Source organism: Amblyomma maculatum, chromosome 1 (genome assembly GCF_055883805.1).
Source record: "Amblyomma maculatum isolate TAMU_Amacu chromosome 1, ASM5588380v1, whole genome shotgun sequence".
Classification (NCBI taxonomy): domain Eukaryota; kingdom Metazoa; phylum Arthropoda; class Arachnida; order Ixodida; family Ixodidae; genus Amblyomma; species Amblyomma maculatum.
In genome coordinates, this window is record NC_139344.1 from 364,295,530 (window position 1) to 364,318,828 (window position 23,299).

General features: G+C 46.0%; 1 protein-coding gene across 2 annotated transcripts in view; it reads right to left on the minus strand.

The window, feature by feature from the left end:
* Window positions 1-871: 871 nt before the first annotated feature.
* Window positions 872-23,299, minus strand: part of LOC146208001 (uncharacterized) — a 127,171-nt gene continuing 104,743 nt past the window's right edge. For both annotated transcript variants that reach the window (XM_084591693.1, XM_084591694.1), the window contains exons 3-10: window positions 16,339-19,678; window positions 15,457-15,503; window positions 13,627-13,707; window positions 12,487-12,552; window positions 10,980-11,079; window positions 9,367-9,434; window positions 7,752-7,958; window positions 872-4,864 (exon numbers count right to left, since the gene is read on the minus strand). In XM_084591693.1, the coding sequence (XP_084447819.1) occupies window positions 4,661-4,864; window positions 7,752-7,958; window positions 9,367-9,434; window positions 10,980-11,079; window positions 12,487-12,552; window positions 13,627-13,707; window positions 15,457-15,503; window positions 16,339-19,678 (4,113 nt within the window). In that variant the 3' untranslated portion in view covers window positions 872-4,660. The remainder of the gene's footprint in view (window positions 4,865-7,751; window positions 7,959-9,366; window positions 9,435-10,979; window positions 11,080-12,486; window positions 12,553-13,626; window positions 13,708-15,456; window positions 15,504-16,338; window positions 19,679-23,299) is intronic.

Consider the following 23,299-nt stretch of genomic DNA (forward strand, 5'->3'; position numbering starts at 1 on the left):
TGATGTTAGAGTGCCGCGGACTTGTTCCTTCTCCCGCTTTGCGATCCTGTAAAACTTGTATTCTGGCTGTAGTATTCCATTCCATTGAGTAATCCAAACTTTATCACATTCAAATAAGTGCACATTGGCCGTCAGCTTCCACTTTTTGTACATTTTGGTACATCTGGTGCATGTAAGTGAGGCTAACGCTATATTATTACGTGACAAATCTTAACTGTAATTAGAGTCCCTTTAAAACTGATTCACACTGCAACAAAGTGTCCATACGAATGGCGGTTTATGGAACATAAGACACTGTAAAGGAGGATCTCCAATGTTTCGTTAAAATATGAAACCCTCCAAACTAAATACCAAGTTAAGTGTAACAATGAACACTAAGAGCAGAATGGGCCACTTCCATGTAATCTTTTAGCTTTTGCACACAGAGTCGAGACGTCATCATTGCGATACTCAACTCATTTCTCAAACAAGCACCCAAAGGACCGCAATGTTGGTAAGTTTATTGCTTAATGTTATCACTGGGAAACCATATCATGAGCCATGTTCAGCTAACCAAATCATTATACATATAGCATAGAAGTTAGTGTAATTGCTTGGAAAGCTACATAAAAACGATGCGTATTATTGTCTCTTCAATGTCTTTATATCTATGTATTTATACTAACTTTTATACTATGCAGAATCAACTTATCCGGCAACACACCCCTTAGGCATGTAGCAATAGTAAAGGAAGGCATTAAACACTGGGTAATCAAATTCAAGTAATGTTCTTGTATTGCACCCATTAGGTCTGCGGTGATTGGTAAGTGATGAGTATTGCCTTCATTTTGAACCTCACTGTTCCTGCAGTGGGGTATGACTCTTGATGCTAGATAAAAACAAAAAGGCTTGCTTATTTGAAACAACTTTTACTTCGCTATATACACATTTCATTCAAGGAACAGAACAGGAATTCAATGACACAGGCACTTTGTTTTGTTAGTACACGAAAGCAAACAAGGCCATGCTCGCTCACTATGCTCAAACACACACGCTAGAAGTGTAGCATATCACCCCTCAATATATTGCAGCAAAAGATTGTTTACATAAGACATTACGCGCAGTAAATCATCCTCCACAGTCACACGCACAGGAAAGAGTGGAAACTGAGTTTTCATAGGAGCTGGTCCAACTTCTGAGTATGGCGATAAAAAACAAGCACTGACAAAGGTCAGTTCAGATAGAGACCAGTCGGGAGTTTGGCACAATATTGCGCTCAAAAGCTTGGAAAATAGTAAGAAAGAAAGCAAGCACTGCGCCGTACTCACAATTACCATTTCTGTCTTAGGCAGCAAGAATTGATTGCTTTTAAAGCTGCAAGAAAATAGTCCTCCTCAATTAGAAAACCAAGGCACAATTGGCATACTAAGGCTGTGTGAGGATGTGAAATCTTCTAAGGCTTTGCATTTGCATAGTGTTAAGCAACATATTTCGGATTGAAGCAAACGCATTCGAAAAAGATAAGAGCAACAGAATAATGGGGGATCTAGATTGCAATGAAATAAAACATCGAGATTACTCAAACTGCAAAGGTAAAAAACAACTTCATCAAGTTTTCAATATCTATTTACATGAGGACATAAGTCCGCAATATAAAATGAACAGTGACTACACACGTCACATTTCGCGTGACTGATGAGTCATTGTTGTGACTATTAAGTAGACTGGCACGGCATAGGGCCACACTCGTCTTCATAAATCCTTAGGAAAACATTTGAGGAGTTGGAAAATACTAGATATGATTGTGACGACCAGTAGCAGTAAAAGAGACCGGCATGTTATGCCTGAATACAATATGCAATTGATTAAGTATTACCTTCTTACTACCTGTCAATGATGCTTGACAGAATGTTGAAATAACATGCGTAATCTTGACTGTTATTGTGGTACTCTTGCACACATTTAAACAATATGCCTTGTGTATACAGCAAAACTATTTCAATAACAAGCATTAACGCTGTGATTTTTAATAAAAGAGAAATATGAGATTGCTTAAGCATCAACTCATCACTGTTTTGTGCATTATACATGCAAAAGCATTGAGTTTAGACATGCCTGCCTTTACCGATACTCCTTTTTTGCATCAAAAAGTCAAAGAAAGGAAAAACAGGAAACAGTCTACAACAAAATGGTAATAATCACATAGAGTGTAATAAGCCAGCCAGAACTAGGTGCAGATCCTATGCTCTTTATGCGTCAGGACAAGCGCTGATCGTTTTTGTCGTAATAAGTAATGGCTGCTCTCTGTCTCTAAAGGCACATTGACAGGCATGGCAGTTTAAGCTGTGGAATTTGGGAAGGCCCCTTGGCAAGAGGGAACAGGTATTTGTTATATTTACGGTATATTCTGTTAAGTACATGAGGATGGCACACTGTTGCCTCTACTTTCAAAGTGCATGTAACATGCCGGTTTCAGCAGCCACCGCGATAATTTGCCTGGAAATATTTTTGCCAACAGAAGCATTTACAAAATGAGTACTACAAATTATTTTAATTTTAACCACCCTTTCCTGCTGGAAACTTACATGCAAAAAATTAACAAATATGTACAAAACCTACGAATGTAACTTTAGTCAGTGAGCGAATTTTTTTTGCTTCAGTGGTAGTCTTCACCAACTTTTCCAATAAGAAATAACGCACCATCCATATATAAAAGCAAAACTGCCTAGGAAAGCATATTTAATAAAAACAGCACCTGGATCCAGTGTCCCTTCATTTGAACATTTAACTGCCCGGTAATATATGTGGGAACCACATGTTTATAATAAGTAAACACCTAAACACTTAAAAAGCCTGCAACCTTTATTGGCCAGAAACAAACTTTAGCTTTCACAACCAGTGTGACAAACTATTTCTGTTCTGCAGTTCCGACATTGAACTTGTCTTATGTGGATACATTAGTTCTTCAAAACTCCGGTCGATAGCATTCTTTCTTTTGTACCATAAAACAAAGTTTCATGATAGTTTATATTCGCCTAAAATACATTGCTCAGTATAAGCTGTGAAGGCGCTTCATTGTAAAAAAGGTGCTTTCTAACATGCGCTCATGATGAACATAAGACATGCATAGGATTTCACTGAAAGCACGTTTTCACTATATCAGTCAAGATTGTCAATTGGTATATACTATAAAAACTGTCCATAAAGCGGTTTTCCTGTGACAGATAAAAAATTGAAGCCAGGGATGGCTGTGCAATAACTTCCTGTAATAAACCACTCAGCTCTCATTCTCACGCCGTATTTGCTTAAAAAATATTAATAAAACAGAAAGATCATAAAATTCAACCACTCCCCAAAAGTCCTTTCTTCACTGTATCTTTTTTTTTGTTACAGCGCTCACATGGAATGCTTCTGGCAACAGCCCGAACCAGTGTCTTTCGTGTGCTCAGTCCAAACCTCCAGTAAATGAGTGACTAAACTTTGACTGCTCACTCCATCAGCTTGTATATAACTTATGTAGGGCTTGCACTTGCTGATGGCAAGAATGTGGCTGAGAGCACCAGATTTTGTCACGACAAAACCGAGCCCGGCACAAAAGACAGTCCACGCAGAGATACCAGCCTGCTCGGTCTCTCTGCTAAGAATATCATCGCGTGGTATGCCACGCACAAGATCATCCCCAAACAACTTCATGAAACCTCCGTAGCTGGGGTAGTCTCTCCAGCGTTGCGGCAGCTGCTACGAAGTTCTTGGGCACAGTCCTCGTAACACTGGGTGTGACGACAGTCGCTCATACTGCTGAGCTTCACCAAGAGTCCCTTGTGTAGCAGTAGGCACTTTGTGACAAGTTGCATTACTCTGACTGCAGTGTGCCCCTTGCCGTGTCTTCTCAAACTCATTATGCGACAGTGGGATATACATTGTGGACATATGTTTCCCACTGTCACATGCAGAATTCAGTGTTCAAAGCATGACGAAGGCAAGAATATCTGGAGAAGATTTTCAGAGAACCGCGGTGCGCTGCTACAATACCTATAACGTACATGGCGGCTGATCGGAAGAAACTGATAATGATTGCTCGTTGTTCAAACTTAAAAAGCCCTTTGCCGGCACCGTGGCCTGGAATTTCGAGCACTTATCGACATTTTTATCCAGCTGGGAGACATACCCTGTGTTTTCTACCCGTCCGGAATTGGTTGCCCTAACACGAAAAAAGTGAATTCGCTAAATAATATTTTGTGTTTCAATGGCTCATCGTAATTAAGGAAAACTGCTGCAAGCAACAGCCAAATTTCAGTAATGAGTTGAATTTCACGCGAAGAACCAAAATGGCAGTGACCAGATAATTCATCTTCACGGTCATTCAGATGATTTTTTTTTTATCAAAAGGGAAGTTCTGGAGGCAGAACTTGCTTCCGTCCTTTATTATAACAAAAGTGTGCCCTGCGCTCCGCATGTCTGTATACAAGCGCCAGGGATACGTGTGTCCTATTTACCTAACTCAAGAAACAATAACACATTAAAGCTTCTTAAGAAAGAACCTTCTCAGCATTCTTGGAGTTTTAGATTTCAACCTCGAAGGTATCAAAACCATCAGCCGCCATGACATTTAGACATCATTGCCTACACACCGCGCGACTCTGAAAGCCTCACTCCAGCGGTTTAACGGGGCCACAGCACTTCAGAGACGCGTGTCCTGCGCATCAGTGGTGCTTTTACGCTCGTTGACTATCTGCGAGTATGGTACGACCCAGCTATCGCCATTGATGTGCGTGCCGTTGCCGTTCAGCCCCTCCTTTAGCTGGGCCTCTTCCTTGAGGATCTCGTCAGCCGGGCGCAGGTCGCCCATCTCGGCGCGCATGTGCAAGTCCTTGGTGAGCTTCTCCTGCATGCCCAAAACACAGGATGAGGGCAAGACGTCAAACCATAACGCACGCGAAATCATCTCCACCGTCCAACATTGTGAATTTGCTGCTTTTGCCCAAGTGTGAATATTAACCCCAGAAAGCTCAAAAGTACCCGGCATGACTATTGTTACCCCTATGGTGCATAACCCAATCAAACAATTTCTTGTGGAAGTTGTCATTTCAGCGTCTTTATGCATATCCTTCTCATCTGCACATCCCTTAAATGCACCCATCGATGGGAGCATGCAAGCAGAATATGTAGCGGAATGCTAGCTGTGGCCCCTCCGTCACGCTGAAGCATATTGCATTTGCTGTCTAACACTTTGTCAGTGAGCGCACGACTCCGCACTAGCTGCTGCCCTACTGCGATATGAGGCTAGCGTACGATAGTAATTGCATTTTTTTTCATTCCTGCCACAAAATGTGTACACAAGGCGCTCGTTACTTGTGGCGAGTACCGGCGAAAAATAATAGCAAACGTGCGCGCAAATGCGAACAATGTCGGAAAATTTCGAGCAAGCGCCCTCCCCCTCCTCCCGCGCCAAAATTACCGGAAATGTCAAGGGAGGAACTACGCCAGAAAAGTACCGAAATTTTAAATGACGATACCAATATGTTCCCACGAGAAAAAGGATGCGTGCAGAGCACATGACAATAAAATTTCATTGAAAACAGGCTGATCGGGATTAGGAGTGCACGCCAATGACATCGGATGCCGCAACCCATCGCTCTCGCTACGCCCCCGCCGAAGGGAATCGATCAGAGCGCCACCCCTGCTTACATCTCTGGCTGGCACGCCCTTCAAATTTGTTAGCGGTTTTCTTCGTTCATTTCGGCATCAGCTCATGTAGGCGCCCTACACTATACCTACCACTTCCTAAAGCCCCTCAGCCTCTCCCGCCTAGATAGCGCCATCTGTTTTTTGGCTAGCCCGCATCGGTCATCTCGCTGTGGTCATCCGACGCCAGCCATATGCTCATGTACGCATAAGGATGAGTCGGCGCCATATTGGTAACCTTTTCGCTTGTGATATTTTTTTACAGTGGAGATTGGGATGGATTTTTGAACTGAATGGGGCTGGCAGTGCTGCCTTGGCGTCTTTCTACAGGTAGGGAGCGGGTAGGTGCGGGGTGAAGAGGGGAAGGAGGGTGCACCGGCACTTTGGGTGCACTTGTTCTCACGTGGAAACCTCTAAACACTCTTCGAAAACTACGTTTCAAAGGTTGGTTTATATCAGAAAAATACGCAATGCAAAAAATATAAATTCAAAATGGTGTAATATAGCCTGAAGACAATGTAATATTTTTTCCCCGATTTCACAAAACATATGACACGGATAATAATTTTCTTTTCAGGCTATAGTAGCGTGAACTAAATTCAATTTTCACTGTGCATTCAATCTACTGGGATACAAGGAGCAGAGCGCACCAAGAACGCTTGCAAAGATCCCTTTCATGCTCCGTCTAGAAGAAGGAAGATGTGTGAATGCGAAGAATAAAACAACGACAGAAACGAAAGGAGCAATAAATAAAACATATGGACTTCAGAATTCCGTCAGACGGGCTTATTGGTTCGCGACCGTGTCAGTTACAGCGAAAAGGTCGGACTAATTAAAAGGTACACAAAACCAGCACTAGTGTTCTACACAAAGAAGGCTTCCGGAGAAATATGAAAAAAGACAGAAAGGAATCGAACTTCAGAAGTGCGGTGAACTTGCACCTGTTCTATGTGTCTGCACTTTTATTAACATGATTGTGAACCCTCTACACGCTTTAAGAAATGTATATAGCCGTCATCATTACATCATTTCGGGCTATTCTGTATCAAGCATTTGCTTAAACTTCACGATGAACATAAAAAAGTTAGCGTGGTTATTATAGGTGTCATTATACTCGGTTCTTTTCAGCACAACGCAGCACCTTGCTTCCCTCTGGCGTGTGAAATCTATTCCAGTGCGTATCATATGGCAGTGCGTATTGAACGCCTAGGCGCTGCGGAAATTTGAGCACTCAGGTCAATCCTAAGCATACATCTAGAATCTGTAAGATTTAGAAAAATTTAAATGCATCTACGCCAAATAATTATGGTTTGCAACTCTGAAACTCTGAAGAAATGTTTTGATGATTGCATAGAAAAGTGGCAGTGTAACTGCTCAGCGATGTCCATGGCGTAATTACCCACGTAACAAGTACGCGTCTATTCAATTTTTACTGGTCAGAAGGTGAAAATTGTAAGCTTACGATGGACGTTTTACATTGAGAACTACGTATAAAAGAATAACTTGGTATAATTCAGACTGGAAAGTCCCTCATCATATGCTACCGGCTTTGATCATCTGCAAGTGGAAGGAAAAGGATCTGTCAATTGTGTTATTTTTCTGTTTCAATATTGCGTTTTTTATTTTACTTTCCGCCGCCAGCGTGCCGCCGTGTCATTTGAGTGCTCGCTTTGCGGGGGAAGCAATCTACAGCAGGAATGCTAGGCCTACCTTATTACTCTAAAGATTCGCTATCACGTGCAGGCGATTCTCCTCTCGTAGTGGTTTTCCAAAAATGTAAGATCGATATGTGGAATGCCACTTGTTATGTCTAAACGGAAAGTAGTTGAATGTTTCAAACATTCCACCCATTACACACTGTAGCCAACGTTCATCCTTGACGGAGAGCTTCTGTCTTTTCGAAAGCACTGGTTACACAAATAAACGGCTAGTCTCCAGTTCTACTCTTCAATGTCCGTTATTCATATCCGCTGATTCGTAAGTTCAGTCTGCTAAAAGGCTGGAAACCGTACAGTCACAGCAGTCGCTAACTGCCCTGCGATCCTACAGCATTTTGGCATAAGGAACCGAGCATGACTTCTACTGACCGAGTCGGGCGAGTACTGCTGCGAGGACAGGGTTCGGCACTTGACCATGATCACCACGAGCAGCGCGAGCAAGAGCAAGGCGGCCAGCGCAGCGCCCACGATAACGTAGACTAGGCCCAGAGAGGAGCCCAAGAAGCCCGCCACGCCAACGTCTTTCTTCTGCACCACGGGCAGGCCGTAGAACACATCCGTGATGGCCGTGCCCAGCTGTAAAAGAATGTACAGACAGGGGGACGATCCTGAATGCAACCATAAATGCAGTGATCGCTGTCTAGACGCAAACGTTCCGGCGAACCGTCCGTTCTCGTGATCACCATTGAAGGCCAAGCTTGATCATGTGCCATGGCAGAAAACTTGACGTGCAATACAGTGCAACACGAAGAAAAACCACCTTCACCTTATGGCTGCCCAAAATAATATGCAGCCTCACCTACGAACTTCTTCTTTCGTCAGAATGCTAACAAATCATGTTGAGTGCACATTTGGAGGAAAACGAGTGCGCATTCTTTCAACGAAAAAACTATTATCATCAAACAACCGGAAGGAATGTTGTTTCATCAAAAGGTACATATTACGCAGTGGTGCTCTGAATCCTGAATAGCTAACTTTAAAACACACTAGACACACAAAGCTGTGCATGACATAACATTTGACCCCTAGACAGTGCCTCACGCGTTTGCATCTATCACAGTCTTATGCACAGGACAATACCTCGCAGAATTGTTCCCGCGCTTGCCTTTTTCTGTCAGAAGTATAAGGACCCTCGTTGATAGCAACTGTATGCTTTTCAAAAAAAATGTTTTTTTTTCCTAACCAAAAGCTTGTAGGTTTTATCTCTGTTAAGTCGATTATAGTGCGGAAGCACGCGAAGCTGAAATATCAGTTGTACATTTGTCACCATCTGGCAGCAGCCGTGTCGGATGGCAGAGATTTAACCGCAGCCTTCGCGATCAGTTTCAATGCAACAGAGCACTTGATTGCAGTGGCCACGGTTTGGGGCGCCATCTGGGAACCACTGCGTCAAATGGCAGATGTTTAGCACCCCTTAAACAAGTGGAGGCACCCGTCGCGGTGGCTCAGGGGTTAATACGGTTGGCTACTGAACCTGCGTACCCTTATTCGAACCTGACCAGTTCGAATCCGCTGCAATTGCTTTTCGTTTAGTGTACAACACTACACGAGGCCATGGTCAGTCAATAGTCAGTCACAGGTTCTATTACTCTCCCTGTTGAGTGGCGAACTTGACAGACCTGTTGGGGAGATTCGCACATTGACGCTGCTATACTGGAATTATTTTGGATAGTTTGAATTGCCATATTGAGGTGGTACAGTTAGTCAGCTTTGGTGCCTCAAAATATGAGTACTGAATGGCACCCAAGGTTACATAGTAAAGACCCCGAGAAACAAACACTCGTGGCCATGTACCCTACGACAAGCACGTCGGATATCGTGTAATTTGCCGGACTATAAAATGATTTCCAAGCCTTCGCGCAATATGACCTAATAATTAATCTTCTCTGCTGGTGCCCATTGTTTACAACATTCTGAGCGAGGGAGGTTATGCCGAATGCACTAAACAAAATGGCCGCAGCTACTCTCTTTGAAAGCTCTGTACCTTGTCTTCGAAGGTCAGCTTCATGTTGTTGAGAACAGTGATGACGGTCTCACTTGGAACTACTGAACCTGCAAGAAAATAAGATATTCAGTCACTAATTTGATTTTATAGAAGTATGCCTATATTTAAAATGTCATGGTGAAGATTTATACAATCACAAGCAATGCAAAGAAAGAGAAATGCCCATCAATTCTACAACTAAGTTATTGAGCAGGCTTTGAAAGTACGCTATATGCCCACACCAGCGGAAGAAATATTTGTTAGTAGAACGGCAGTTTGGGCGACTTGGTTATGCATATTGTTTGTATAAACCAGCGCGAAGACACGGGACGGAGCAAAAGCGCCGTGTGTGTATTTTTCTTTTTTTTCGTCCTGTGTCTTCGCGCTGGTTTATACAAAAAAATATATGTTAGTCACAGTTGGAACTATAAGTCCGACCAGAGAACAAGCAGGTGGTGGGTCGTTGGAACTGGTGGGTGATGTTTTAAAAGAAATACCTTTGCAACAGTTGCCTTTCATATTATGTGGCATCATTATAGGAATGCTTGGGTTGTTTGATGATTTGGTTATAATGGTGCAGTGCTCTTTCCCCATCTCATGCTTCAAACCGAAGTAGGCACGATATTCAATGACAGGAGTAGTCCAACCGCACTACGATCTCTCTATATCAATCAGAAAATACTAGCTCTTTTCGCTTTCAAAAAAAAAAAAAAAAAAACTACATTTCCATAACTACACTACGCAATTCCTTCCTAATAGGATTTAATCCAAAATACGTAGATAAGCGAGGGGCTTAGAATATTATGTGCGAGTTTCTCTTATACTGCATTCGATAAATACTCTTGCTGCCGCTTTTGGCTGTGACCGCCACTAAACGACACAGTCGTGGGGCGGCCTTAGATATTCCCAGAAACTTTTCATCAAAGCTGCTAGAATATATCCCGAGTTCGTCTTCCTTACACACAACACATTTTGCTTGCCCTCTACCAACCGGTAATTTTTCTAAGCTTTTTTATCGCAAGCCACGCTGGCAGACATCGTCATATAAACCAAATCATAATAGTTTCCCTCAGTACCTTCCGCGACAAGCTCGCAGCAAGTTCTTAGCTTTATTTTCTCTAAATTTGGCAATTTGTTCTTTGCACACCAAGTAGAAACAAAAATATACCACAGTTCAGGTTGGCGAAGCACGGATTTACATGCAGAAGCAATAGTTTAGAAGGTTGTTTAGCTAAGTTTTACTTCGTTTACCATCGCTTTGCAACGTACTGACTAGTTTAACTGAGCATTTCACGAGTACTTAAGTATTCCTTAGCATGAATGAGACCTAATTAAAGCATTTAGTGCAACTTTTTTAGAAGAGCTCAAGACGATGATATCCGAAGCGCTACGTGAAAGGCTAGCACGCGCAGAAACCAGCTACCTGATGGTGCAAGGCCTGACGCAGTGGCCAGCGCAGCTCATCTCTTTCCTTCGGCCTGGGGGGTTCAAACCCCACTTTTCAAAGGAGACTTCGGGACCGTCCCGGCGAAATCAAGCAAATCAGGTTATAATGCTTACACATTAATACCCGCGAGAAGCTATGAAAAGCAATAATAATTTTGCACGCTCACCTCTCGTTCTGTTCATGACGAAGAAAGATATGAGGTCCATGCCACGTTCTTCCCCGTTCAGGAACACCACCGTAGGGTCAGAAAGGGGGATGTCGTTTTTCTGTCCGGACAGAAATATCACATAAACGATGGGCAAATCTTATGCACTAGCTATGATAACGCCACCCCCTTCCCCATAAAGTGCTCACAATCATGCCTCACTAAAGTACAGAACACGTTTATATCTTCAAAGCTCTCGCTCGACTCTAATTGGAACGAGGCAGAAGTAATAGTAAAAGAAATAGTGCTAAAAATTTCACGTCAGGGGATAAATTCTGAAAAAAGACGCCTCGCAAATTCCCAAGTCACATTAGACATCACGTAGCCCAAAGTCGAGTGTAAGCACAACGATAAAAAAATACAGAGATGCACTTAAAGCTGCTTACGTACAGGAATGTGAAAGCACTGCGAGTTCGGTGCCGCTCGGTGCCGTTATGCATTCTGCATTTCGTGAAATTTGGAGGAAACCAAACCTGGGGTTCGAAAGATCACATTTTGAGGGTGGCCCAACCAAATTGTGAAGTCAGTATTGAGTTGGCAATATTTAATCAAGCTGGACACCATGTTTGGTCAAATTCAAGCGAAGCCAAATCTCGGTGCTCCAGGGAGGTCAAATTTTGCAAATGGCCCACCTATATTTGCAACTCAAGTCTGCGTTAGTGATATTCAAGTTACTTTGGACATCAATTTTAGTCAAATTTGGACGAAGTCAAATTTAAAGTGTCGAGGAGGCCAAATTCTGGGAGTGACCCACTTAAGTTTGAAGGCCGTCTTTGAAATAGTTATACTCGAATTTGATAGACATTGCTTTTGGTCAAATCAAGAGAAAAACGGATTTTAGAGATTCAGTGGGCCAAATATGGTGTGTGGCCCATCCATATTTGGAAGCTACCACTAAACTGACCATATATGAATTATTTTCGACGTCAATTGTGTTCCAATTCTGAAGGGGTCAAAATTTTCGCGTCCAGAGAGCCAATTTTAGGGGTGGCCCAATACAGTGTTTGGAGGTGGTCGCCACTGAATTGACCATATAGAATTAGGTTCGACATCAATATTGGTCAGATTGTTAAGAGATCAAATTATGGGGCATCAGGAGGCCAAATTTATGGGGTGGCCCATCCCATTTTGGGAGTCACCACTGGCTCGGCCGTACACAAATTAGCTTCGACATAGATTTTGGCCAGTTGTCACGGGGTCCAATTTTATAAATCCAAAGGGCCAAATTTGGGGGGTGACCCATCCAAATTTATACGTCAGCACCGGGTTTACCTACTTTAAGTACATTGGATACCAAATTTCTTACTACCATTAATTACACGTATAATGGGTTATTGACAATATGTGCGGACACGCTCTGGTGACAGCCTCTGTCCACACACTCCGCCCATGACCTCTGCCGACGCGCTGTGTCCACGCCACTCAGCCAAGCAAGGTTTTTGCCTTAAAATATCAAAGTTGCACTTACGTTACAGTAGTCCTGCAGCCACACCCTTGCTTCCGTGCGGAAGGTTTCAGCCCGTGTTCTGTTCAGCTGTGCAATAGAAACAAGGAAGAATGACGGAGAGTCCGACCGAAAGCAGACACAGGCTTGACAGCGCAATTCATGCTGTAATCCATAGCTTTATTATTGCGCTGGCGCCGCATGAAGTACACACTCATAAAAACGAATACTTTACCATAAATTCCGATGCACCTGAGCGTCGACCTACACCCGACCGTCTCTATTAAGAAAAGTTGTCAGTGGCTTCACTCTGAAGTGGTTTCTGAGGCGGCACTTGCCAAAGAACAGATGTAAGACTTCGGTATTGGAGCTTGGGCATCATTACGCGCAACAATTCCCTTAGATGCATTCACATTTTCTATTAGTGGCACGCCTACAACCAGGGCCGTTTGTCTAAAAATAAAAACGCAAGATCATGGCATTTCCAGGTTCCTTTTTCATCTTGATGAAATAGAGAGGTTTGGACAAGTCACTTCAAGCTGAACGCTGAGAGGCAACAGTATATATTAGTTAAACACCTACTGTGACTTCAGAACGATTCTAGTGTACAGGATCGCGCGACTCCGGTTCACGCAGCTCTGTGTTACGAACTAGCAGATCAGTGCATTCTGCCCAGGGAAAATCTCTCCTCAGAGCAGAGCAAAATTCAGCGAACTCTTTACTCGGCTCCGGTTATTAATGGGCACCAATATGGTCACTTCGACAACAGCGTTCATAATAATTCCTCCCAAAAAAAAAACAAGGTTTTTCTCGACGCATGGCCAGAGCAATGTGGCCGATAACATAGTACTTTGAAAAATGTTCTGTCAAGAAAGAGTTTCAAGGGATAATGAGTCAAGTACACTAATAATTACGACTTTGTTACGACTCAGGAATGTCATTTAAGGAGGCCTACTATGATATGCATGATGAAAGAACTTTTATTAAAGGAATAAGACAAATTGTAAAATGCACTCCGAACACTAGAACATTGATGAACTTTTCATGAAACGCGAAACTACTAATTTTTTGCCTGTATTAGTGCTTCATAGAGCAGAGGTAGTGGATTTATATCGTGCTTAGATATGGAAGTGCAGGAACTAGCAACAGCATCACATCACTCACGTCGGCAAACTTGACGGTGACCGTGTGGTTGAGTTCCTCTGGCAGCAGGCAAGAGACAGGCAGGGAACCTTCCACAATGTTCTGCAGAGGAATCCACAGCTTGTAAATATCAGCGTTTAAACATGCGTCCGTAAATAGCAGCCGTGCTCTGGTAGCTCCAAACGGTTAAATTCCATGATTACGACGTGCGTCACAATACAAAGGGCTCCGAGGCCATCTAGCAAAATCTAGTACCAACAGCCCCAGCGTCGTGAATAGCAATCACGCTGTTTACCTGTTTGATGTCGCTTGCCGCAACATAGCTCTTCTACATCTTAATGGCGCGTTCATGTAGCACCTTGTTCCTAGGATGCAAAACCGCGAGCACATGTATGTGCACTGCATCGATCGTTCCAATTCCCGAGGAAACCACTGCTTCCAATCGCATCCGAAATTGGGCTGGCCTAATTGCACAACACCCCACCCCCTCTTGGTCAGTGTGAAGGCATTCTCAACTCCACCAAACACGCTTCTGAGCGGCGCGTACCGTATAGCGTCAGTACTAGTGTCACTCCGGGACGCCGAGCTTTCGTACTTTAAATTCAGTTTGCTTATAAAGCCTTTTAATCAAAAAGTTCCTAGGTTTTTACCAGTATAACACAAATACTGGCTTTGCATCCTGCACGTTTTTGTTGTTGTTGCTGTAGTTGATGTTGTTGCTATTGTTATACGCCTCGAAAAGTGCAAACAGAAAACCCACATCAAATCCCTCTCCTACGCACTTGTATTTTATCCTGATCTATGCATTTGACGGTCCTGCTTATCGTAGGTGTCGATTGCTTATTTATAGCTATCATGGTGACATTGCATGAACCATCCCTTTAAAAAACGGCATGTTCGTTTGCTGGAGACGCCTTCGCAACTTGGCTAGTTAGAAGTACATGGACATGTAATGGCCAAACTTTGCTCCCGTGTACCTAACCTTACTATCCAACTTCATTCCTAGACTACCCATCCCTGAACGCCCGTTTTTATCTTCCACATGATTTATTGACTGACGTTCCAGACAGCTCTCCTTCGTGTCTTCCTCGGCCAATCATAGCTTCACAATCACGCAAACTGTCCCAGCAGTATGTTCTCCCCATCAGCACTTGCGCTGCCTTTGAACAAATCGTTGCGTGTTTCCATACTAAATTTTGCTAATGCAGGCCTCTGCGTATATGATATGGACAATGAGAGCCATATTACAGACGACCGACAATTACGCTTCGCGTGTGACTATCATGGTGATAATGAGACAGTGCCATCATTTAAAAAACTAACAATTTTTTCACCTTGATAACCTACTACCTATATTAGCGTCTCATATATGTGTCGCTTCATCATCCTATGGGAAGGTCTGGCACGCTGCCTCCATAAAATCCACGCCTACCACCCAGATTTGACGAGAGTTCATAGCACACGGGGTTTGCTCCCTGGTCATGCAGTACGGGTCGTTGTCCATCGCCAGCGTCCAAATCGCTTAGAGGTGATCGCCCACACCGTTCCGAGAGTTCGGACTTTCATTGATGCTTAAAGGTACAATTGCACAGCGTATAAGCATGTCAAATTGAGCTACTAAATTTCAGTAAAACCTCATTTATATCAATAAAAAATAGCTTGTTCTCTTAAACCCCTCCTCTTCTGAAAGCGACAGACAAGCCGGCAATCTCAAACTTCGTATCGTGAAAATTATCGACGAAATGTCTAAGCGTACAGTCATCCCCCATAGATATCGGCATGAAACTCCCCGTTTCCCCAAAGCGCGCAGATTTGGTAAAGTCGGTCCGAGGGAGTGCCGCGCGTACTCACGCAAGAGTCGTCAATGGTGCTGCCTGTTTCCGGGCCGGTTGTTGAACCTGCGAATCAACAATGAAAAGGAAGTCGTAAATACCGGTGGCTCCGGCTGCCGGCGCGTTCAGCAACGCGCCGACTAGCGCACGGCTACCCAAAGGCAGTGTCGCCGATGTGCACCGGCAAAGAGGGCAGTGGTACAGCGCATGAGTTACGGCTGCAGGGATGATTAGCAGGTGGTTGCGCGTTAAGCCCTAGGATGTGGCGTTGTTTTTCGTTTCGCTCGTAAATTGTCAAAGCTGACAACTTCGCGACCAGTCCTGGCCTGGCCAAGCCATTATGTCAGTTCTTCGCCTCCTGCCCTTTTAATATGAACAGGCGGTTCACCATGACGTAGGCATATTATTATTAGCCTGTACTTGTGACCCGGCCTTAACAGATTAGCATTAAATGACCAAAAAGGAAATCATAGGTCTGAATAACAATGCCCTCTATAAAAGACTTTTCCTGAAGCAATGAAGCAAGAAAATCCGTTTTCCGCTCGCAGGCTTTGCCCTGCTGAAGCCTCCCATCAGTACTCCCACTCTAGCAGCCCTCTTTTACATGATACCTAGTCATTATCATTTGGCACAGTTCATAACGAAGGATTGTTTCCGTCTTTTTTTTTTCTTTCAAGTGGTAGCTTTTACTGTTTATCGTAGCAATCACTACAATACATAAAACATTTGCAGCCAGTGTATACGTTATGTCTGGTATTTCTTTGTCTACGATCGTTTTAGTTGTTTTTGTTATGTTTCTTTCCTGTTTTCTAAGCTGCCTTTGTTTTCTGTTCGTTTCCATGTAACAAGTAAATATACCAGCATGCGAAGTGCGCGCTTGCTGAGGCTTGAGGCTTCTCACCTGTAGTGAAGACCATGCGCTGCGTCGTGGAACTCCAGTCTTGAACTTCCGGAGACGTCGTGACGCCTGCGCTCCACTGCACGCCTTCAGTGGTTGCCTGTTCGGTCGTGTGTTCTTCTGGGGCTACAAATGGGGTGGTTTGTCGACGAAGCGTGTAGAGACGCGTTGTCGAGAACAGATCGGACGCGGTCGTGAAGCTGTGCTTAACGTCGTCTTCAGTGGAAGGAGCTGTCGTCCACTCGGGAGTGGACATAGACGTAGTGTACGTGATCTGCTTGGGACTGCGGCTTGCTCCTGAAGATGGTCCGGTTATTCCCGACTCTGAGACGGCCGCAGTATGTTGTTCTGTTGTTGCATCCACTGATGATGTCGTAGCCTCTACCGACACAGTTGTTGTGTCCGCTCTAACTGCTTCCGTCGTAGTTTCAACCACCATTGTAGACATAGCTTCGTCTACCACGCTCGTTGTCACGCTTGATGCTGGTGTCACGGCCTCAGCTTCTGCTGTCGTTTCACTTTCGTCTGTCGCTGCTGTAGTCCCACTCGATGCCGACGGTATGGTGGTGTCTTCTGGACCAGACACTGAAGTTTCACCTTCTTGTGATATTGTAGTCTCTCGTCCTGTTGTGGTGGCAATCTCAACTGTTGCTGATTCAGAAGTAGTGACAGGGGATGTTGCTTCTGTGGAAGCATCATCCGATTTTGTTACATATCCGGTGACTGCCGCTGTTTCAGCCTGGCCCTCTTCGGTGATGGAAAAGCCCAGTGAAGCAGCCGTCGTCGCTTCGTACACAGTCGTTTCAGGAGACGGCGTCGCTGCCTCTTCAGTCGCGGACACAGGAGATTCCTCAGTGGTCGCAAATGTGCGAGTTTCGACGCTCGTCGCAACTAGACTTGTCGTCTCAGTGTCGTCAACAACTTCACTGCTTCCGTGTGTAGTTTGTGTAGTCGGGTCCGTGCGAGACTGCAGCGGCGTTTCTGACGTCTGTTCTTGTGTCACCGCAAAGGTAGCTACCGTGGAGCCATGCGTAGCTTCCGAATCTGAAGATGTTGATTCTGTCTCCGCAGGTTGCGATGTCGTGATATCTGTTGCTGCTGAAGCCTGTTCGGTACCGGTTTGTACCTCTGGAGCAACGTCAGGAGACTGTGTGCTGCTTTCACTACTTTGAATTACCGATGACTCAGTCGAACTGTCCGCGCTATGCGTGGCGCTTTGGGTGGAAATATCGACTAGGGCACTCGTAGTTGATCCAGTTTCGCTCTCGTTGGTGGTTTCGGTTGCTAAACTTTTGCTTTGTTCACGAGCCGATAGGGTTGTGGTTTCGTCTTTAATTTCCGGGGCAGTTGTATCGCTGATCGCCGGCGTGGTGCCCTCGTCCGGGCCTGCTGTCGACGACGACATTGTTCCCAGCGAGTCAGTGGCAGATTCCTGAGAAGCAGTTGACAGATTTGGTATCGATGGGGTCGTCATTGTAGCTGCTTCAGTAGCACCCTCAGGAGTTGTTTCCGCAACATCAGGAGAGGCGGTGGTTTGGATTGTCACGCTGTCTGTAGAAACTACGTCTGTTGCTTCTGTCGTAGCGACTTTTACATCATTAGAAGATGTTGAAATGCTTTCAGAAGGAGCGACAGTCGTGTGGTCATATGCGCTCACAGCGTTGGTAGTACTTTCGAAAGTGGTGGAAGGGAATGACTCAGAGCGGGGCACAAGTGTGCTCTCTGCTTTTTGAGGTTCACCTGTGGCGGAAGGGGTTGCACTGGCAGGCGAATTTTCCTCGGGTGTTGCCGTCACTGGCTCTTTGATTAGCTCGCTCGAGTCAGTCGTTGTCGAATCTGTTTCAAGAGCTCTGCCCATCTTAGAGCTGTTCGAAGACTGTTCTGTCATGGTTGACTCAGTAGTCGTGACGTCAGCGGCACTCTCTTGTAATGTGGTGGAAAACGTTAGATCTCCGTTGGTCGTTGTTTCCACATGCTGCTGAGAAACCGGAGTGCTCGTCTGCTCTGTCTGGCCTTCGTTGTGTTCCGCATTCGAAGAAGTATTATGCTGCGTCGTGCCATCATGTTGAGCAACGGAAGTACTGTCAGTTTCGCCAAGGGATTGCGTCGGTACAGCGGTTATATTATCGACAGTGTAAGGAACCTCAGTGTAAGGAGCCTCAGTGCGAACGGTTTCTGTGACACTTGGCAGTTCGTTGCCGTCATCGATACCAGCCGAGGACAGAGACTTCGATTCAGTAGTGGTTTCTAATTCTGGTTGGGCACTTTGCTGACCAGGCGTTCCCGTTTCATCGTAAGTGTGGCCCTGCTCACTACTCGTGACTTCCGCCGACAGTGTTGTGCTATCAATTGGCTCCTGTTGTGTATGTTCACTCGTCACTCGTTCCGCAGCAGTAGCATCGTGCGTGCTACCATAGTCTGCACCAAATACGGAGTAGGCGTCAGTGCTCGGCCCTGTTGAATATAGATAACTAGGAACGGAGGTGCCGAGGGGTTCAGAGAACGTTTCTGGACCTTGAAAAGAACCCGTTGTTGTGTCGTGAGCATATTCTGTGCCAGTTGTTTCTGCCTGAGAGCTCGAATCACTGCCGCGAACAGGTTCGCTATAAGTAGGGGTGAACGGTTCTCCAGTATGCGGCACAGTATCACCAAACACGCTTGAAGGCTCTAAGGGAAACGGCGTGTCGGGAGACTGTTCAGTATTGAAAGACCCGTAAAACGGCGTTGTTTCAGCCTCATGCGGCGCTGGCGTTGTTTCTGAGCTGACGCTAGGTTCGGTGCTGACGCCGGCGTTGTACGACCCAGTCTTTACCTCAGGTGACGTGACTGTCGCGGTCGCAAGAGGAAACGAAGATGGTGCGCTAGTTGTAGCTTCGTCCCCGACGTGACTAGATGTAGGTACTGCTTCTGCGGTGGAACCCCCAGATCCTTCCGTTGTTGACAGCACAGCAGAGGAGTCTCCGAGGTCGTGTTCCAAACGGGTAGTGGCCTCAACTTCAGAGGTCGATGCGACGGGCGATGTTGTAGTGGTGTTGTTAGGCGTTTTCACGGAGGGCCCATCGGTAGAGGCGGCGTTGTTTTCTGGAACGACAGGGCCTACCCTTTTTGCTGACTGGTCGGCGTCTAATTCGTTCAACTTGTCACTTTCCTTCTCGAATCCGGTCGCGATAGAATTCACCACGCTCCCGTCCACGTTAGGGAACACGGTCGTCCCTTCTTCGGGAGTCGGATCCGAAGAGGGATTGTCCGCATGGGCGGGGGATGGAAGTACCATCTGGCCCTGTATGCTGAGCAAGCTGTCTTCCGGCGACGTCTCTGGCACATCATTTGAAGACTCCGTCATCTGCAAGACCAGTAAAAACGAGACACAAATACTTTCAGTGCTTCAAGTACAGCTTAAGTAGCAACCACAGTTATCAGTAAGCGAACACCAGACGTTCGAAGGCTATAAAAGATATAAAAGCGGGTGTTTTGGAATGTACAATAAATCGAGCTGTCCCGCGCAAACAACGTACTATTTTAGGCTGCGGGGATTTTGAATTTTATCCTTCCTAACTGAACTTTGTCAATCCGCTTGAGCCGGTGAATGCAGAAGCAGCGTTGTTCATTCCTGTTCTCGCGTTCAAACTTGCATCCCTGTGTTGATGCGAGTGTTACCCGTGAGAGAGCACGACGAGCGTGCGCGCGATGAACAGCGGACGCACAGTGGGCGAACAATGCAAGATGCCAGGTCGTATATGCGGGTCGCATCACGACCGCAGCGTGCCTTACGAGCAGCTCCAATGGAGACGTCAACGTCTGCTGCGATGCTAGCCTGTCTTCTCAGATGAGCTGCTCTCTCACGGTCGTGAAGAAGCGACGGTCAGGGAGGGTGGCTACAGCAATGCGCTCCTTTTCGGCGCTCGGTGCGTGCGTGATTCGTACAATGGCGCATACCTGCGGCGTTGGCGGTGAAAGCCCGCACCTCTTTTGGGGGGAGCCGCACGCGTACGGTCGAAGAACAGCGCCGCAAGATCGCCATCATTAAGGCCAGCCGCAACAGCAAACAACGTTGAGGTGAAGGGCGAGGGTGCGATTGGCAAGGAATGGCGCACTGTTCGCTTCTTAAAGAACGCCGCCCTTTCTCATCCCAAGGCACACGAGAGAAAGAGAGAGAGAGTTTTTTACGATGACATGTTCTGAATAAGATGCCAAGATCTTGCTCCACTGGCTTCGGGAAGGTGAAAGTATAATGCTGCCAGGTTCCGACCAGGGAGTGTCGCTGATGACGCTGCGGCCCTGAGGAGGCCTGGCGAATAACCCGGAACTGGCTTCGGGAGCTGATTCTATCAAACGGAGCTCCTAACTTTGGTTCACGAGAGCTGTCCACTGCGCTGCCTGGCCACGCGAGCATTGTTTACTTCGTCGAGCCGGCAGTAAATGCTAGACAAGAACCCGCAAGTTTCGCTTACGGCGATCCTTGGAGCGGGGGTGGCACGGCCTTACGTTCGCAACGCCCCTTCTTGAAGTTGGCATTATAGAGCCCGCTTATTGTGTTCGAGATTCCGAAGCACAAATTCAGGAAAAATATTGTCGACACCTCAGGTGTACATTTTGAGATATGGACGCTTTTAATATAAAATTAAGCAGTGGCAAAGCAATGAAGTCTTGATTGATTGATTGATTGATTGATTGATTGATTGATTGATTGATTGATTGATTGATTGATTGATTGATTGATTGTCATAAAAGCTCTGTTATTGTGGGTCGCAGTGCAAGTGGACTACTTTAAAGCAATTTGATAACTCGGCAAATTTCCCCTGCCTTTTCAGTGCATTTTCCAATACCTGCCTTTGTTTCGCAGCCCATAGGTGAGCCGTTTCCCGAAATGCTTGACTGATACGAATGTCCCAGTCTAGCCACACTGTATTTTTACTTTACTCCGACAGAACAGGGCAGAGAAATCGACACGTGCGAGCGTGTACTTCCGAGCATGTTTTCTCTTTCGGGCAACATACAATATCTATCCTTCACCTAGTGGGGCACCCTGTCCGATAAAGAGCACAATCTTTCAGCACGGATCGGCGGCCCTTTCACGGTTCCTTGAATCCGCTCCATAGCCCGTTTAAGCATGCACTATGCATTTTTCGACAAACATACAGTTTGACGCAAGGCTCGTGCAATAGACGAGACGGAAACAGCTGGCCTGGCGCAACGTGTAATGACGTGGCAGAGAGGCAGGGCTAGTTCGGCATGCCCCAGGGAAACCCTGCATGCCAGCGCTATTCTCTCGCCCAGCCCACAGGAGGCCCACGCAAACCGTGCCCAAGTGCAGGGTGACCGCGACACGGGAAGTGAAAACGAGTAGGAAAGGAGCGACAACAAACTGTAACGCGCGTCCGGCTGGATATCGAGTTCGATGGAAAGTTGTTGCTGCGAAGAAATGCGAGGTCGTTCCAGAAGGCGACCAAGGACGATCGCCACGCAGTGGACGCCAAAGCGATTGCTTCACGGTCGGCCAGGTTTCGCCCACCTCTAGAGGCGATATATCTGCGGACACCGGACGCGTGGCTTTGCTATAACCGGTAACGACAACTAACGCTTCGTTGTCCTCGTCGTCGCTTAAAGCTTAGGACAGCGATACGACAGAACAGGGCCAAAAATATACTAAACTCTCTCCAGACAGCAGCGTGCACGGTTTTTATCTCTAATGTCCAGAGCAAGGTTATCTAAGGTGCTACTGGGAATGAGCTGCACTAATTGAAAGAAAATAGTGTGCCGGATGGATCGAGGTGCTCGCTTTGAAGAACGTTGCTGTGAGTCACCCGTGACGAGGCCAATAGGCGCACCATGTCTGTTTTATATTATTTTTTGACCGCGTGTGGCCGGTCAGCATTTCTGCCTCTTAGCTTCGTGAAACCGGCGAAATTATGTGAATTTGAATTATTTTCACACCTCCATAAAACTTTTGGTAAAAATTCAGACATTCATTCACAATCAGTACAGGCCTCAGCTGAGGTTCGGGATCAAAACTCCGGCCCACCTGTGCCCACGGCTTAAAATGCGGCCCGTTCATAGCTTTGGTGATGACACTAACCCTGCCCTCTGATTCCTGTTAGATTCCTGAAAAATTACTGCTGCAGCGGAGAAAAACTGGGAATGAGTGAAGTGAAACAGTTGCTCGCATACTGGAGGAAGATTCTACGCAGACTACGTTTACACAACTCTTCTGCCTGTTCACGGCTAAACCATAAAGCAACGGTAAGAATCTGTATGTCACGTTTACGTTTATACATTACTGTGACTTGTAGCGTGAAAAACCCGGCTACAAACCACTCGACCGAATACAAAGCGAGGTTGAACACCCGTAAAAACGGAAACGTTAAGCGTTTTCTCCAGAAAAACTTTTGAAAATGAGGCGTTACACTGCTTACTTACTCGACTAATGTTGTCCCCTTCTACTATTAGCAATAGTCTGTAACTGAAGCGGGGCAAAATACGGCACGGAGTAGTGGCGCGGCGAATCTGACATGGTTGCTCGATCATCAATTCAACAATCTCCCGATCTAAGCAGCGACCCGACATGAAGGAGGAGGCGGACAGGCGAGGTTCTCTGGCACGTCGCTGGCATTGCATCACCGCTTGTCTCTTGCAAAATCGATCGTTTTCGTTGACGACGACGACCTGCTTGAAGTTCGTTCTCGTCAGTGGCCACTTAGGCGATCTCCCCGTTCCAAGCCCGTTGCGCCAGACCCACGTTTTCGGACGTTATTAGCGTGACGTCACCACAGAACACCGAGACTACGGGGAGGTGAGTCAGTCGGCTCGCGCAGGGAGTCGCACGCGCATACCACGCGGGGCCGATCGATCAAAACGCACGGCGTGCTGTCGACGCCGCGAGATCGGCGGCTAGCCACCGCTGTGAGCGACGCCACCACCGCCGACGCTAGGCAAAATGAGTGCTGCTTTCCTGGAAACCTCATTT